This window comes from Xenopus laevis, chromosome 4L (assembly GCF_017654675.1).
Source record: "Xenopus laevis strain J_2021 chromosome 4L, Xenopus_laevis_v10.1, whole genome shotgun sequence".
NCBI classification, from domain to species: domain Eukaryota; kingdom Metazoa; phylum Chordata; class Amphibia; order Anura; family Pipidae; genus Xenopus; species Xenopus laevis.
In genome coordinates, this window is record NC_054377.1 from 18,404,202 (window position 1) to 18,421,337 (window position 17,136).

Sequence of the window (17,136 nt, forward strand, 5' to 3'; positions counted from 1 at the left end):
GGGAAGGGAGGGGTGCGGTGATATCACTCCAACTTGCAGTAAAGAGTGACTGAAGTCTATCAGAGCACAAGTCACATGACTTGGGGCAGCTGGGAAACTGACAATATGTCTAGCCCCATGTCAGATTTCAAAATTAAATGTAAAAAATCTGTTTGCTCTTTTGAGAAACGGATTTCAGTGCGGAAGTCTGCTGGAGCAGCACTATTAACTGATGCATTTTGGAAAAAAAAAATATTTTCCCATGACAGTATCCCTTTAAGGTTTGTTTGCTTTTTTGTTGAGGAATTCTCCTGTACCAGCGAAAACTTCTTTCTGCCTGAAACGGGTTCTTCATTTCACACATACTAAAATACCAGGGCACATTTGCTAAAGAGAATTTGTTGTAAACCTGTTTCATTCTTCGCACAAGCTTAATTTGTATTGTGATGGTGATACAGTGGTCACTATTCCACTGAAATTAATAAAGAGAAAATATACCACCCTTTCTGGCATAAGCTAATTGAGTTGTGCTTATGGAAAAAGGTGCAAAAACACTAAACATCCAAAAATTTAAATAAATGTATTTTTTACACCAGCATACCTGATTCCACGGGTTGAAAGGAACCCACGATCGTGTTTTTCGCCATACGCAGCCAGATTTAAGATTTGTCCTTTTCAGGACGAGGTGGCAGCTTAACTGCCCGTGTATGGGCCCTCCCAAGACTTCTCCCTGGTAGAAAATTAGCCACATATCTGTCGGGCAGATTTTGGAAACTGTTGGGCCAAGGGCTAGATTGTAGCGTTGATGTGGTTCTCTCTCAACAATCTGATCAATGGGCCAGAACCTAGGTGGCCATATTGGACAAAGATCCGCTTGTTCAGGGACCTCATCAAACTTGTGGATCTTTACGTTTATGGCTAACTTCAGGGTCACTGCAACCCATCCCCCAGCTTGTTCCATGGAGAAGTGATGGAGTCTGGGACTTTTTTTGTACTTAAAATTAAACCCTTGTTCCCCTTTAGACTCCCATTTACTTACCTATGTCATGGCTGAAGGTCAAGGGGTTTGGATCAAAATACATAAGCCCTATAATATTCTCAGTAGAATTCCAATCGTAAAATAAGGCAATTGCTTTATGTTTATTCACTTTTTTTAATTTCTTTATCCCTAGGGGAATCCGGTTCCTGCAGATTTTACGGATGTTGCATGTGGATCGCCAGGGCGGCACATGGAGATTACTGGGATCTGTGGTTTTTATTCATAGACAAGTACGTGACCTATATTTCTATCTACACTCAAGTGTTGTACTGCATTGTGTATGGCAGCAAAATTATTCATGAATATGTTCCCATAAGACACCAAACTTCTACATTTCTTTAGATAACTTATCAACAAATAATAATCCACAGCACCTTATATAAATAGGGGTACAAGGGGGTTCTTCATTCAGGAGCTCCATTGCAACGGGGTTCCCATGAGATGAAAGATGCAATTTGCAGAGCACACTATGTGGGATCATAGGTTATTCATTGTTCATAAATGTGGAGCATAGTGTCTATATTGCAAATGCAGTTAATGTGCCTCTACTGAATGACACGGCCAGGGTGGAAACAATTTGTCCAGAGACAACCCACACATTCAGTAGTTTGTAGTGGTTTCAACTGCCTAAAATAATTTGTAGCCATTTCAGATAAAATGTGACGTTTCCATCACTTGGAGAACGCCAGGTTTGAACATTTTGGAGAAAAACCAGCGGGGGATTTTGGATACAAACGCTCCACATTGTTACCCAGATATTGAAGGAATGCTCATCTAACATCACATTCTGTTCTGAGCTTGGAACAGACAGTTCATTTTCCTTAATGCAAACAAGAGCGAAGTCACTAGAAACCTTTCTGTTTACCCCCATGAGCTTTTAAGACAAGGGACTGCCCTGTACCCCACAACACAGCAGTTTTAGGGAGGAGAGTCCAGGATGGTGATGCTGATTACTTTGTATCAGTGTTACTTCAATTAAAGGCTGTTGTCGGGGTCTTTGGAGAACTGAAGGGCCATAGAATGATGTGTTTTACTTTTTATAAAATCATGGACCCTACAAAGCCAGTTTTGCCTGGAGATCTGGACAGAACTTACTGTGTGTTAAATTCTTACACGCAAATGTTTGGATCTCCTTGGCCAGGGCTGTCCAGCTGGAGACCTACAAGCTACAAGTGTACCTCCAAGGACTTTTGCAGCCATCTGCATGCCTGTAGGCTCCAAGTCTGATATTTATGGCATCATCATTTTGTAACAATCCAGCCCACTAACATGTAGTATGTCAGTTTATTATCCCACTACATGGGAACCCACATGTTCTTCCACAATGCCTGTATGAGATCTTGTGAATCTGTGCGTCCTCATTTGCGCACAGGGCGCCCGGCCGCCATTGCCCAGCACTGGCCCTCCACATTGTTTCACCTGCAATTCCTAACTTCTCCCTATGTATGTACGGGACACAGGAGGCAGGAGTTTCCTTACCTGATTTTGGCTTCCCACAGTCATGGGATCTGCTCTAGCAGTGCATCATGGGACAATTTAGAAGAGATTCTAGGTTCTTCTTATTCCAGGGAAAGTGATGCATTTCAGTTATCTTTGTGTTACCAGATCCCCCACTTTTGTCATGCAGAGGGTGGTGATGTTTGCCAACCATTTTCTGCCTGGTGCTATTATTATACCAACCACCATAACCACTGACATTGTGTCAAACATCTCTATAAGAGACACCAAATCAACAGCTTTATGAATTTTGCACCAATCACTGTATGGCATTTTATTCTCTCCCTCTCCCTTTTGGATTCCAGGAACTGATCACAACATTGTACATTGGATTTCTGGGTTTGATTTTCTCATCCTACTTTGTTTATCTTGCCGAAAAAGATGCTATTGATAGTTCTGGAGAATACCAGTTCGGCAGTTACGCTGATGCACTTTGGTGGGGGGTGGTAAGTAGCCTTTTATTAGGTATACGCGGCAGCCGTATTATCCTTCTGTGTGGGAGCAGCAATGGCTGTTTTTACACTGAAATCCACTCTAAAATATTTTAATATATTATCTGAAAAGCTGTCAATAATCTTTCTGTCCCTCAAGTTTTCCCTTTTATCTTCATACATGATGTCTAAAAAGTTATTCTCTACAGAGACCAACAGAACATCAACCCTAATTGGTCATAAATAAATGTATCTTTTGTTTAAATAGAGAATTTCTTAGCAAGCGCTATATTACAGGAAAACAAAACGCTGAGGACAATCCAACCCCAATTCAGGGGCCTCCCTCCCGAACCACAACCAAAGGGTTGGCATGGCCATCTCACGCTACATTGAGTTCTCTTCACTGTAATAGCAAATCCTAATCATTTACTGTTCAAATAAGGTTGTAATCAGTTTTAACTGCACATGCTCCTGTGGAGAGATTGAGCTGAAGAGGAGCTAAAGTAGTGCAAGATGGCGTCTGCCAACCCTACTGTGTGCTACTTTTGCATTTTTTAACCTTGAAAGGTGACTGCTTCTTTTTGTTAGTCCCTGGTGCTGCATCAGGAGAGAGAAGCAAGGCCTCTTCTTAGGGTTTCCGACCTTCTCCTTTAACACACATAGTTATACTCAAAATATATTTCTCTATACTCATGCTATTTAAAAAGTATATTTATTATATCATATTAAAATGTACATCAATAACCCCACATGGAGCTCAACGCGTTTCATGCTTACCCAGCACTTAATCATAGGCATGAAACGCGTTGGGCTCCATGTGGGGTTATTGATGTACATTTTAATATGATATAATAAATATACTTTTTAAATAGCATGAGTATAGAGAAATATTTTTTGAGTATAATGTTTTACCTCTTTTTTTACCTCATTAGAGGTCTCTATCATGCTACACATTATATTATATATTTCACATAAGGGTCTGTAGCCAATATACCTTTTGTATGATGATAACACATACAGTACTTAGTTGACATGAGTGACTCTGACGGAGCCGTATTTCAACTGTATCCCTCAGTATTGCTATTTGTATGCCCAGTTTTGCAATTACAGTACCTCCTTTCCAGAGTTTGGGTTAATTTAAGTTACTGAATTGATTGGTTACTATGGGTAACTACATTGGTGCCAGAGTTGACTGTTTTACCATATTAACACAGCATGCTTTCCTTTTAGGTGACAGTTACAACGATTGGTTACGGAGACAAAGTTCCGCAGACGTGGATCGGGAAAACCATCGCTTCTTGCTTCTCTGTCTTTGCCATTTCTTTCTTTGCCTTACCGGCGGTATGTACCTGAATGCTCCTGAACCATCTCCAATGAGTATATCGTCCCCATGAGTTATAGAAAATTGGCCCCTCTAATAGAAAGGAAAGTAGACTCAATCAAGCAAATTAACATTGCTCTTCTGAGCAGTTTACTTTTTCTTTTTTAGTTTTCATGACATCTGCAGTTATACCATATTGAAGGTAATTTCCTTAAAGCAGGTCTGCAAAGCAGCTCTTATAGTAAAGAATGATACAAACTGTTTAAACTCGTATGTCAGTTTAGCCGTTGTATTTTGCCAGAGCTCAGACATGAGAACAGCACAGCAGAGATTCAAGGCTAAAAATATATAAGGTCATGGTGTAAATGCCAGGCATATTTTTACCGATTAGAAGGAAGTGCAGTGCAGGCAAATGTCTACGTATCCATTTTATACCGTAGGCTGAAAAAAACCATAGTACAGGTACGGGATCTGTTATCCAGAATGCTCAGGACCTGGAGTTTTCCGGATAACGGATCTTTCCATAATTTGGATCTTCGTGCCTTAATTCTACTAGAAGAGCATGTAAACATTAAATAAACCCAACAGGCTGGTTTTGCTTCCAATAAAGATTAATGATATCTTAGTTTGGATCAAGTGCAAGGTACTGTTTTCTTATTACAGGGAAAAAGGAAAAAAAAATGTAGAATTTGGATTATTTGGATAAAATGGAGTCTATGGGAGACGGCCTTTCCATAATTCGGAGCTTTCTGGACAATGGGTTTCCAAATAACAGATTCCATATCTGTAGTATGTCCCACCACATGTAAACCCCCAATGCCTATACAAGATCTTGTGAATGTCTATGTATCCATTTTATACCGTAGACTGAAAAACCATAGTACAGTTAAGGGACCTGTTATCCAGAATTCTGGGGCCTGGAGTTTTCCGGATAATGGATCTTTCTGAAATTCAGATCTTCATACCTTAAGTCCACTAGAAAATCAAGTAAACATTAAATAAACCCAATAGGCTGGTTTTGCTTCTAATAAGGATTCATTATATCTTAGTTGGGATCAAGTTCAAGCTACTGTTTTATTATAACAGAGAAAAAGGAAATCATTTTTAAAAAATTGGATTATTTGGATAAAATGAAGTCTATGGGAGACGGCCTTTCTGTAATTTGGAGCTTTCTGGATAATGGGTTTCCGTCAATGGATCCCCTACCTGTACATGAATGCATTTGAAATGATGACTAGGAAAGTCGTATAGGTGTATCCAAAAACTAGCGTGAGAGGTGCCATTGCTATCCGCAAACCAAAAATGTCTTCATTTATAAGCCATATGCCTTCCCCTTTCTTACAAGTAAAGCAGTATAGCTCGGTTTCTAATCACTGTAGTTACCTGTAATAATTACCATATTTTTCCTGTTTTATATGATAGGGGATCCTTGGTTCAGGTTTCGCCTTAAAAGTGCAGCAGAAGCAGAGACAGAAACACTTTAATCGGCAGATCCCGGCAGCTGCATCTCTCATTCAGGTAGAATCGATCGACAAAAAGACTTGTTTTCATTGATAAAGTAAACTACAAAGGGGCCATTTACGCAAATGTAATGTTTAAAGTGCAATTTCAAATGTGTTTTTACCCAGAATACTGCATTGTTTCCCCAAGAGGAATTGCAGCTGCTAGGGGGAGATGTAACTGACGCAATTGTGCCTGATGCGCTACTGCCCTCGAACATCAATGTGAATCAGATGTAGTTTTAAAATCTTTTTGGTGATATCCTCCCACACTTTATTCCGTAAAAGGGTTCCTCTCCACAGAGTAATGGCACCGTCAAAACCAACCAATTTCCAAGATCAGCATAAATTTCACTCTGGAGAACCACATAAAGTTCAGTTTTGTTTTATTTTTTTATGCACAACATGTTTCGGATACAATAATCCTTCATCAGGTGCTTGAAGGATTATCGTATCCGAAACATGTTGTGTATGAAAAAAGTGAATCAGATGTAATTGCACAAAATTGACTTGTGATGCTACATCTCCACCACTTAGCATTAAAGTGGCATCTGTGCGTGATTCTCTGGGGCAAGTCTGCTGCACCTGTAGATGCAGCAGGTAGTTGGAACCCTGCTTAAAGGTGGCAGTAGCTTCAGGGTTCCTGTGTCATACACATACAAGGTGGTACAGGGGTTACTGCAGTCAGGTCCCCTGTGATAAATGGGCTGCAAGAGACCACAAAAATTTAAATTTCAGGTTGCAGAGGAGGTTCTGGGGAATGGGTGGTCTTTGTCGTGGAAGGGGTTTTATCATAATGGGGTTATGGATCAGCAGGAACCAGCAATAGTAGGGCTTCAACGCCTAATTATAAATGGTCATCATGTGAAATGTTTATTTTAAACTCTATAGAGGGGTAAAAAGGGGTTGGCTTAAAAGATCTTCCATCTTCATCACAGCTCTCCCAGCTGGGCTCTTGCAATGTAACGCAAAAGTATATTCCATATATATAAAATGAGGTGCCAGTGGTTCTTAATCAGGAAGGTGCTTTCTTAACAAATAATTAGTAATGTATTATTAATAACAGGCACAACAGCGATAGGGCAGTATAGCATGAAAAAGCAAATTCATATAATATCAGACCACCAATAGTCAAAGGAGATATATCAAATGTGACGAAATAGTCTCAAGGGTAAAGAGATAACTTAGTTTGGGAATAAAACAGCCTTAGCCCTTTTGTGGTCCCTACAAGTAGGTGGGTGTCGCCAGAGGACTTGCAACATCAAACCACTACTCCTCGGTGGAGCAAAGGACTGCTTTTTCTAAGTTGCCCTGTCTCCCGATCTGTGCCCTATGATATACCTGATTGCCACTACCTTTACTTTGTTCATGGCCTTCTTGCTCTAAGGTCGTCGGTCACCTTAGGGCTCAAAGCTTGATACTGCGGCCTTAAGCTATAGGCAGCCAGCCCATCTACCCCTTGTACTAAGTGGAGACCAAAAAGGGTGAACCATGTGCTCCCTCCCTTTATAAAAACTATAAACTGAATGCCTTTAATTTTTACCCAGAAAATCATAATGGTTTGGCTTGAAGTATGTAAGTGGAGTAATTTCTTAAGATTGTGAACTAGGACTGCCAATTATGTCATGTGACTGGTGGAGTTATTTGGGTAGAGTTGGTGTAATTTCTATGAAACCAATTAAGGGAAGTTTCCATAGGAGTTACATTATAGCTTTTTTTTTAGAGACTCTGACATCTCTCAGTGGTTAGGGCTTTCAGATAAAGCTCATAATAATTCTACTGGAGATTTTCATTCTGGTTTTGGTATCTCGATGGGTTGGGTCCTAAAATTTCTCTCCCTTCTCTTTATCAAATGGCACCATGTGAATAATATCTGACCTCTATTCGAACAGCTCTTTAACTGGCTATGTTGTAATTTTATATCTTGTTTTTCAGACAGCATGGAGGTGCTATGCAGCGGAAAATCCTGATTCGGCGACATGGAAAATTTACATCCGGAAACAATCACGAAATCATCACCTCATGTCGCCCAGCCCAAAGCCCAAAAAATCCGCCATGGTACTGGTATAAACAGTTTTTGCCCTCTTGGTGGGATGTGGCCCGCACCAACGGTATAGGCGGAAAGTGCCCCTGTCGCTGGTATATGTATTAGCTCTTCCATGGAAACTGTTGGGTACTATACATATTTCTTTTTGTCTTCATCGCTTCTAGGTGAAAAAGAAAAAAATTCGTACAGAAAGAGATGAGGGGTCTACAGACAAAATGCTAAACATTCCGCATATAACATATGATCACGTAGCTGACGATCGAAAGAATGACGGTTACTCAGTAGAGTCGTATGAGAACACAGGTAAGTAATCTGCCCATGTCCCTGTGATTGGCTGAGTTTCCTCCCAGTACTCTGGATTCCTTTCATACAAATTGACTCTGGTGTGTGTGAATTTGATAGGGATCTTCGATTGTAAGCTCCGTGGTGCATGGACACATGTGATAAATACATGTAGAAATATAATAATCTAACCACTACTTCCAACTAAATGGGCAAATGTTTATCCAGCTGCATTCACAGCCAAATTTGAGGGCTTCGCACTGTGTCAAGAAGCACAAAGATGAGTTAGGAAGCATAGGATGGTTAGCTGTATCCCACGAGAGCTACTTTTACTGGAAACTGGTAGAAGTCATCAGCTGATTGGTGGATACAAAGATTTAAAGGGGAAAAAGGTGCAGAGGAAATGATACATTTTTTGTTATGCATCGGGCAGGGTGCGACATTTAGACAACTGGCTTCCTTCCTTTCTGACACATGAAGCCTCATGTTTACTAAGTGTAAATGTAACTCCGTAACTGCTAATTCTGTTGGGTTAGGATTTTCTTTTAATGTTTTTATGTTGATGAATACTGGCCTTTAGTGATTTGCGGGTCAGGTAAAATTCACCGACCCTAACCCACAATACCTTAACCCGCACCCAAACCTAACCCACAGAATACTGCCATTGTAGGACCCACACCCGCGTCTTCTAACTCTGTATGCGTCACTTATTAATGCTGAGTGCTCTCCTCACAAATACACTTTTTGTAGTGTCAGATGCTGAACTGGAAGACCCACTCCTGTCGCTGGGGCATGACATTATGCAAAAAGGAAACCAGCAGCAAACTGTGTTAAATTGCAAAAGTGCAACATGTTTCGGATCTTCATGGATCCTTTTTCACTTGAAAAAGGATCCATGAAGATCCGAAACATGTTGTGCTTAATAAATCTTTTGCAGTAAAAGCTGCTGAATTTGTGTGCTCCATCCTACTTCCATTTTGCATATTACATTGGTCGGACTGGTGTGGCCTAATCAGGAGAGAGAGCAGCAACAGATGGTGGAATTTCGTTAGAACAAACCTGCCTTGTTCACAAAATTGCAAAAGTGCACCAAAAATGTATTAAGCCCACATCATACAAATAGGCAACGTTTCGGCCCTACCAGGCCCTTTATCTGGTTCTAAGACAGGTAATTTTTGGGAGCAGAGGAGTAGTCTACTTTCCCAGTGTGACCCACACCAAACCTAACCCACAGTGATTGGCCAGATTTCAGCCCAAACCCACCCAACCGATCGGTGGTCAACCTGCTGGTCACTGTAGGTTTTGGGTCAACCCACACATCACTACCATCATATTCGGTTCTGTTTATTGTGGATGTCTTTTTCTAATTGAGGTTATTGTCCTGGGTATTTTTTATTCCTTGCTCAGTACACAAGCTGCTGTGGCTTTAGTGGAGGGCAGCCATAGGTGTGGGAGGAGTTATCATAGGAAACATGTTGCAGATGGTGTAGGTGATGTATTATGGCCAATATTAAGAAAGGACAGGCAAACAGATGGGCCTTGCTTGGGATGTCACTATTGATATACATATAGGTTAGCTGCCATTGATTCCTCAATTAAGTATGTTTTTACCTAGGTGGCTGGAATTCATGCAGCCAATTACTCTACACAAGGCAGAGGCAACAAAAAACAGATAGTATAGGTCCATGGAATAAGTGCTTTGTAAGCCACTTGTAAGATAGGTGCATGGAAGCCACTGTTGATGTTACAGTCAACAAAGGAGAGCCTTTAAAATAACTTGGACAGTTGCCTTCATGAGTGACTGTCTCAAAGTGAAAAACACTCACCAGTGTAAGGAAGGGGTCCAGATGCACCGCCCTGAACCTTCAGCTGAGGGAGCGGATAACCGTTTGTAGAAATTTAGCAGGCAATTCTAGGAACCAGTCTTCCAGACAGACTTTTCAATTAATTCAAATCAATTGAGATCAATTGTTGATCTCTAACTAGTTCATTTGGAGGCCATTAGTCTCACCTTGGGCAAGTACCTTTAGAGTTCCATCCTTAATGCTTAAAAACCCCAATTGTGATATCAGGTTTAAAAGCACGGGCCAAGTGTTACATGAGGATGGATCTGATATCTTGGTATTTCCTCCCTAGGTAAAACCTCATTCTCAATCTTCCTTCACAATAAAATGTGATAGTTAAGAGCTTCCTCCCATTTGTCATTCACATACTAGAATCCCAGTTTTCTTCCTCTATAAAATTCTCACGGTTTATGACTTCCTCCCTTGCGTTTCTTAGCTGGTGTTATCACACATGCCTTGTTTTTGGATTTGCTTGTTGTTGTGCAGTTTTTGCTTGTCTAAGCCTTGTTGTTGGCTGGGATAAAAACCTTAGAAATATCCCTGTTTTCCTTGGTCTACTGTCTGCATATTTAAGTTATACCGTGGGGTGGCTGACTAAGCACATCAAGAGCATCCCTGATAGGCTGGAGGAGGCACATGTTGGAATGTCCTTCAGACCTACCAACATATGATAAAGAAAAACAGTGGTGTTGAATTAATGTGTCAGGTACCCACTGCTCTAGGCAACAATTTAGGTGGTTGCAACATAGATCTGAGCTTTAGAACTGATTTAAACCCATTTTATGACATCATAACATCAAGCACTTTTTTTTGGATAAAATTGTGGCAATTAGAGGCCAACAGGTAAGGGTGCCCAAGGCAAGACTGGCTTCTTACATATCACCTCTGCCTTCCACTCACCACCATCCCCACCCCCCATCCCTTGCCTACTCGCTGGTCTATTGCCATTACAACAGGCAGCAATATGTGCCTAGAGTTATATGCCCCCCCCAGGCACATGCCTTTGCTCCCTGGTGGCAATATATTAGAAAGGGAAGTCTTGGTTGGTTTGTTTGGCTTGTTGCCCCACTTGGAAAAGCAGATGGAGATGGATTGGCATATATATGGGATGTATGGTGGGGCTTACAACTAAATAATTGGTGGGGAGTTGATTGTTTTGCTTGTGTTATTAGCTCAGTATTAGCTCAGAACCCTGCAATGCTGCAAAAGAAACATTTGTGGGTAAATTAATCCTATACTTTTGAATCCCACAGTAAGAAAACCCTTTGGATTCTTAGACCCCAGTACTGGACCTTTTATCAGAACAAGCAGCTTTACAGATGACCTGGATATGGAAGGGGACACTCTCCTCACCCCAATAACTCACATCTCAGAGTAAGGACACTATTCATTATGTAATTAAATATGTGAGAATGTATTAAGTGACTTGAGCACATGGAGAAAGTGAAAATGACATGGTTCCTAGTATGTTTTGAATTAAAAGGAGGAGAAGGACTATTTTTGTATTAATCGGTGCTATCATTATTATCCAGTTATTATTTAAAATGTGTGCCTTTGTACCCCTCCTTGTCTTTTCCGGCTTTTATGCCTGTGGAACTTGGGGTTGGGAGCGTTCTGAGTGCCATCCCGCCGACGATTTACATTCTAGCTGGCGGGAAGGCAGTTTGGGGAGATTAGTCGCCCGAAGAAGAAGCAATTTGCCGCTGGGCGACTAATCTCCCGAAATAGCAGCGTGTGTCTCTGCCCTTAAGGTAGGTTGTGGCAAGGGAAAACAAAGATACAGAGGTCTATGAAAGGAAAAACACAATTTATGATTTAAAAACTCTCTGTGCTTTTTCATAGGCTTAAAGAACATCACCGTGCCGCAATAAAAGTCATCCGACGAATGCAGTATTTTGTTGCAAAGAAAAAATTCCAGGTGTGTTGGGTTTTGTAGGCCAAACAGTGTTTCTGTTCAGGAGGTAATAATATGAGATCCTGGCCTCTTATAAAGAGCTGGTCTGGTGCACAATATGAGGGAACGGCACCCTCCGAATTCTATTAGAAACAAGAATTACCAGTACACATGACTCCATGCAAGCGGGGAGAATCCCTTCATGTTTATAGAATAGTAATATTTCTGGGGCACGGCCCATCGTCAGACACACACCACCATGGGAGTGGAAATTTAAACCCCAAAAAATTAATAATAATTAATTAACATACGATTCAACTTCAAATGAAAAAGCAGAGAGTCCATAATATTTATGTCCATCAAAAAAAGAGTCCTAGTAATCCATATTTTTTCTGAATCTAGAAAAAGTGCAGAATCAAATAGTCCAAAAACACTCCAAATCCAAAAAAATAAGCACATCCATCCTGTGAACAAACAGTTAAGACCAATTCATCACAAGGGCTTGGAACGCTATCTTACCCAGTTCTAAAAAGCAACAATGTTTACCAAATTACTTTACCTTTCCCTTGAAAAATAACTATTCAATTTTTCATGCCTGCCCGCATACCCACTTGCATGGAGTCTTGTGTGCCGGTAATTCCTGTTTCTTCCAATTGTACTCTCACTTGTCTGTCAACGCTATATTCTTGACAGTGAATAAATTTAAATTGAGTGACATGGTAAGGGAAGTGAGCCAAATGTCTATTCCCACCATATCTAGGCCGACCTTTAATATGTCACCCCAACACTAGTTTTGCTGGTGTTGTCATTGTTTGCTATAGAAGGTGCCTTCCCCATTATTTTTAATAGTAAGTGATGATGGCTTTTAAGGAAATTGTGATTGTTGAGGTTCTCCTGGAGAGAACATGGCAGTCAGAGCAGCTAGTGTCCAGGCAGATTTCACTGGGCATGTGGATCTATGATCTAAATAGCCAGTACTATAGAATATAAGAAAATTGCAACTGGAAATAGGGTTCCCCAACCTCAGGTTTACAGTTCTCCAGCCTTAGGTTTAGGGGTCTTTAGGTTTAGGGGTCCCCACGATCAAACTATTGTAGATGTTCAACTGTAATGGTGCTAGAGGCGATATTCTGCGTTATTCTTGATGGGGAGACGTTGATCTGCGTCGAAGGTGTAATATCAAGCCGGTGCCGGAGATGTTATTCTTTGTTGGTGTCTGAGACTACCAGTGGATTCAGTTTGGAACACAAAATAACAAAGAATCTAAGCTTAAATAGAAAGTGTAGGGAATTAACCCCTTATGGGAGTAACGGCTTCTCCAAAAAAAAAAAAAGCTACAATCACCCCAGTATATGTTGTACTCCTTCTGTTAGGCTTACGTGCATTAACTCCAGTTATATATGAATTCTGATGGTGAGCTGCAAGCTCATACTTTTATGTTCCTGGCCAAGGAATGCAAATTTATGTTGTGGCAAAATAAAAAAAATCACCCAAAATTCTGTAGCATCTCATTTTAACAAAGGCTAATAATGAAGACCATAAGCTCATGAAGTCCCCTTTTCTTTTTTGCAGCAAGCAAGGAAACCCTACGACGTGCGTGATGTTATCGAGCAGTATTCGCAAGGTCACCTTAACCTGATGGTCAGAATCAAGGAGCTGCAGAGAAGGTTCTGAACGAGTAACCATATTTTGATATGGATTGGGGGTTTTTCTTGTCCTTTAACATGCTGACAGCATTGGCACAAAAGTGCCATCCTGCTGGCACCATAATGACACTTGAATACTAAATTAGTAATGCCCAGTGTCGGACTGGCCCACTGGTACCAGGAAAACTCCTATGTCAGTTGGCCCTCCTGCTTCTAAACATTTGGCCTATTTCATGGTCATTCCCTATTTAAATGAGAACAAAGAGGCTAAATAGATGGAATAATAGTTTATAGTATGTAAAGAAAAGATCATATAATATCATAAGGATTATAAGTGTGTAGTATTATCATGTGACTATTCTTTGATATAATTGCTATATATATCTTGAATATTAATCAATATATTTTCTTTGCAGATTAGATCAGTCACTTGGAAAGCCTTCCCTCTTCCTCTCTGTATCAGGTACTGTTCTTTTTATGAGTTTCCTAATTATATGTTGGCCAGTAATATACAGTAGTTTTCCTTTAGTTATGCTATATTTAATCATCTGAGCTGTTGTTTCTTCTATTTAGATAAAGTGAAAGATAAAGGAATCAATACAATAGGTTCAAGGTTAAACCGTGTAGAAGACAAGGTAAGCTTCCTTGATTTGTGGTTTGAGGTTTTATGAAGAACGGTGGTGACAGACAAAGAGCATATAGCAGATTCTGTTACATACAATATATGGCCAAAAGTATGTAGGCACCCTACTTTGTGGCAGCAGTTTGGGGGTAGGCACAGATGGAAATGAAAGAACTTGATTGGCCTGCACAGTGCCCTGACCTTGGATAGCCAATTGCAGGCCAGGCCTGGTCCCTATATGTGACAAATCCCACAAGCCATTAAGTCTTAAAGGAGAAACAAACCCTTAATTAAAAAAAAAAACCCTACCCCCCACCCAACATAGACCCCCCCTCCCTCCTCCCCCTCAGCCTAGCGGCCCCCCAGGCAGTTGCGCCTAACTCTTTACTTACCCTTCCGTGCAGATTCTGTCCAGCGGAGTTCAAGATGGCACCCGTGAAGTAAAGAGTTAGGGGCAAATGCCCCGGGGGGGGGGTTGGGTTTGCAGCTATGCTGGGGGGGAGAAGGGGGGTCTATGTAGGGTAGGGGTTTTTTTATTAAGGGTTTGTTTCTCCTTTAAGAGGGTTAAGGCTATTTTAGGAGACAACCACTTCATATTAGGATTTGGTTCGGATTCTGCCAGGATTCTGCCTTTTTCAGCAGGATTTGGATTCGGCCAAATACTTACGCCCGGCCGAACCAAATCCTAATTTGCATATGCAAATTAGGGGCGGGGAGGGAAATCAAGGGACTTTTTGTCACAAAACAAGGAAGTCAAAAATGTTTCCCTCTTCCCACCTCTAATTTGCATATGAAAATTAGGATTTGGATTTGGTTCTGTATTAGCCTGAATCTTTCGCGAAGGTTCCGGGGTTTGGCTGAATCCAAAATAGTGGATTTGGTGCATCCTAGTTAATAACCCTGATTGTGGTATGAAATGTTAGACTTTTGGACTGCTAGTTGTCCATGTACTTGGCAATATAATGTATCTACAGTATCTAAGCCCTTCCCCGTTAAGTGTAAGATACTGAAGATGACATTAAAGCTGTCCATATATTAGTAGAGCTGCTTGGATAAATATTCTGTAATATTGTGTTCTCCCATTAATGTCACAAAGAATTTCTCCAGTTCAGAACATGATGGGGAAAGCAAGATGTTACTTCAGAAGAGCCTGGCCTTTATTTCAGAGGCTTTAGAGGCCTAGGTCTTTGAGCATCACCATTTGTTATCTAAGGCTTTTTAGGACCTTATGAATGCTTTAATTGGCCTCCTCCTAGTGGTCATGGAAGACATTGAAGATTTGGAGGACCTACTCATTGTTGTCCAGAAGATCTCTGGCTTAACCTAATTAAAGTTCTCGATGAGAGATTAGAAGATGATGTTTTTGGCAATACATGTTAAAAAATGATCTGATTGCACGTTATGGTGTAAAATGTTCTATTGCATTACGGACGAAATGTAGGTGCTAAGAGTATGTTATGTCCTATATTGTAGGTGACTCAGATGGACCACAAGCTAAATCTTATCACTGATATGCTCCACCATCTGCTAACAAACCAGCAAGGATCTCAGTCCATCCGAACTCCTCATCGGAGCAACTCTTTGAATTCCGAGAACCACCCTTCCCGCAACACCCTTCCCACCTACGAACAGCTGAATGTGCCGAGGATGACTCAGGACAATATATCTTGATGAATGCACTGCAGTGCTGCTACTTTTTTCTTTAAACCTACGTTGGAATCGTTTTACCATAAAACTGGGTTAACTGCTGTACTCAAGTAGATGTTCGTTTCTTTAATGGACGCATTTAAAATGGTTTGAAAAAAAAAAAAACCTGCAAATGAACAATCTGACTGCATTTCCTATACATTAAAGAGGGTAATGCTCTATTTACATAGGCATCTCTCCAACATTTTGTAGGCCCCAAGTAGAAGGTTTTTTGTTTTTTTTTGGAGGACAATGATAAGATTTCCAATCAGATGGAGTTTGGCTCCATTTGGTAGCGCAGCCTCCAGTCATATGGAGTTTTTATCCTGGTTGGTTGATGACGTTGAGTCCATTCGCTAGGATTCTGGTGTAGGAATGAATGATAATCACCGAAGCCAATGGGCGCCTAGAAAGCTGAAACCAATGGCTACAACTTTGCTGAAGGACATACAGTGATAAAGGGAGAAATCTTTTATTGCTATGCAAGGAATATATAAAATGATGCATTTCAAGTGTACAGCATTGTCTCTGCGTTGTGTTGATTTTAATTGGTAAAAATGTTAAGACGGGAGGGAGGGGGCAAATCTCTTTCACTTAAGTTGTTTTAGTTGATCTTCTGCACCGTTTCCATCTGATTTACTTACATAGGTGCTAAATTGCGAAGGTGCAATGACAATGAATTTCTGATTGGTTTGTCACCGCAGTTGCACAATTCATCAATTCTGGTAATGAAGGCGTTGCGTTCAAACTCAATCATATAAAAACAAATGGAGCGGCATTTATTGATGCATCTGGCCCACGCCATTTCAGTGCCAGATGCATCAATTACACCTGAAAATTACAAATTCAATTTTGATCTCTAACAACGAGTTAGCAAATTCATCTGAATATCTTCAAAATGAACTGGAATATAATCCTGCTCAGCAAAAGTGAATCTGTAAGGGTTTTTTTTAATGGCATGTTTGGTGCAAGGTTTGTTTTTCATTAGGGTAATCCTGACCTATTCCTCCAGCGTCGACACCCTAAGCTTCTAAAAACACACAAAAAATTAAAGGTACCATGAATTAAGGTGCAGTACCACCAGCTCCTTTTGTCTTGTTGATATAATGCAGTTCAGAACATCACATATTATCATTTATAGCAGCTCAGAAAGACAATGGCTTCTATTACTTCTATTCCAATGACCTGGGAACTGTAATGAACATTATTATAGGAAGTGGACACATTTCTTATATAGCAGTACACCTGCATGTTTCATGTTTTGTATACTGGAAACCTGTTAGTGTAGTGTAATACAATTAAGTATATATAATATACTTCTTTGTATTACATTGTATTGTTTAGATGAG

The 17,136-nt window shown here is 40.5% G+C and overlaps 1 protein-coding gene across 4 annotated transcripts in view; it reads left to right on the forward strand.

Moving 5' to 3' along the window:
- The window catches only part of kcnq1.L (potassium channel, voltage gated KQT-like subfamily Q, member 1 L homeolog), an 83,258-nt gene extending 66,954 nt beyond the window's left edge, over positions 1-16,304 (forward strand). For 2 of the 4 annotated variants that reach the window (XM_018256398.2, XM_018256399.2), the window contains 12 exons: positions 1,152-1,248; positions 2,821-2,961; positions 4,177-4,287; positions 5,690-5,785; positions 7,702-7,830; positions 7,978-8,116; positions 11,193-11,313; positions 11,782-11,857; positions 13,406-13,500; positions 13,896-13,942; positions 14,053-14,114; positions 15,575-16,304. In XM_018256398.2, coding sequence (XP_018111887.1) covers positions 1,152-1,248; positions 2,821-2,961; positions 4,177-4,287; positions 5,690-5,785; positions 7,702-7,830; positions 7,978-8,116; positions 11,193-11,313; positions 11,782-11,857; positions 13,406-13,500; positions 13,896-13,942; positions 14,053-14,114; positions 15,575-15,772 — 1,312 coding nt within the window. In that variant the 3' untranslated portion in view covers positions 15,773-16,304. 4 annotated transcript variants of the gene reach the window in all.
- Positions 16,305-17,136: the final 832 nt, after the last annotated feature.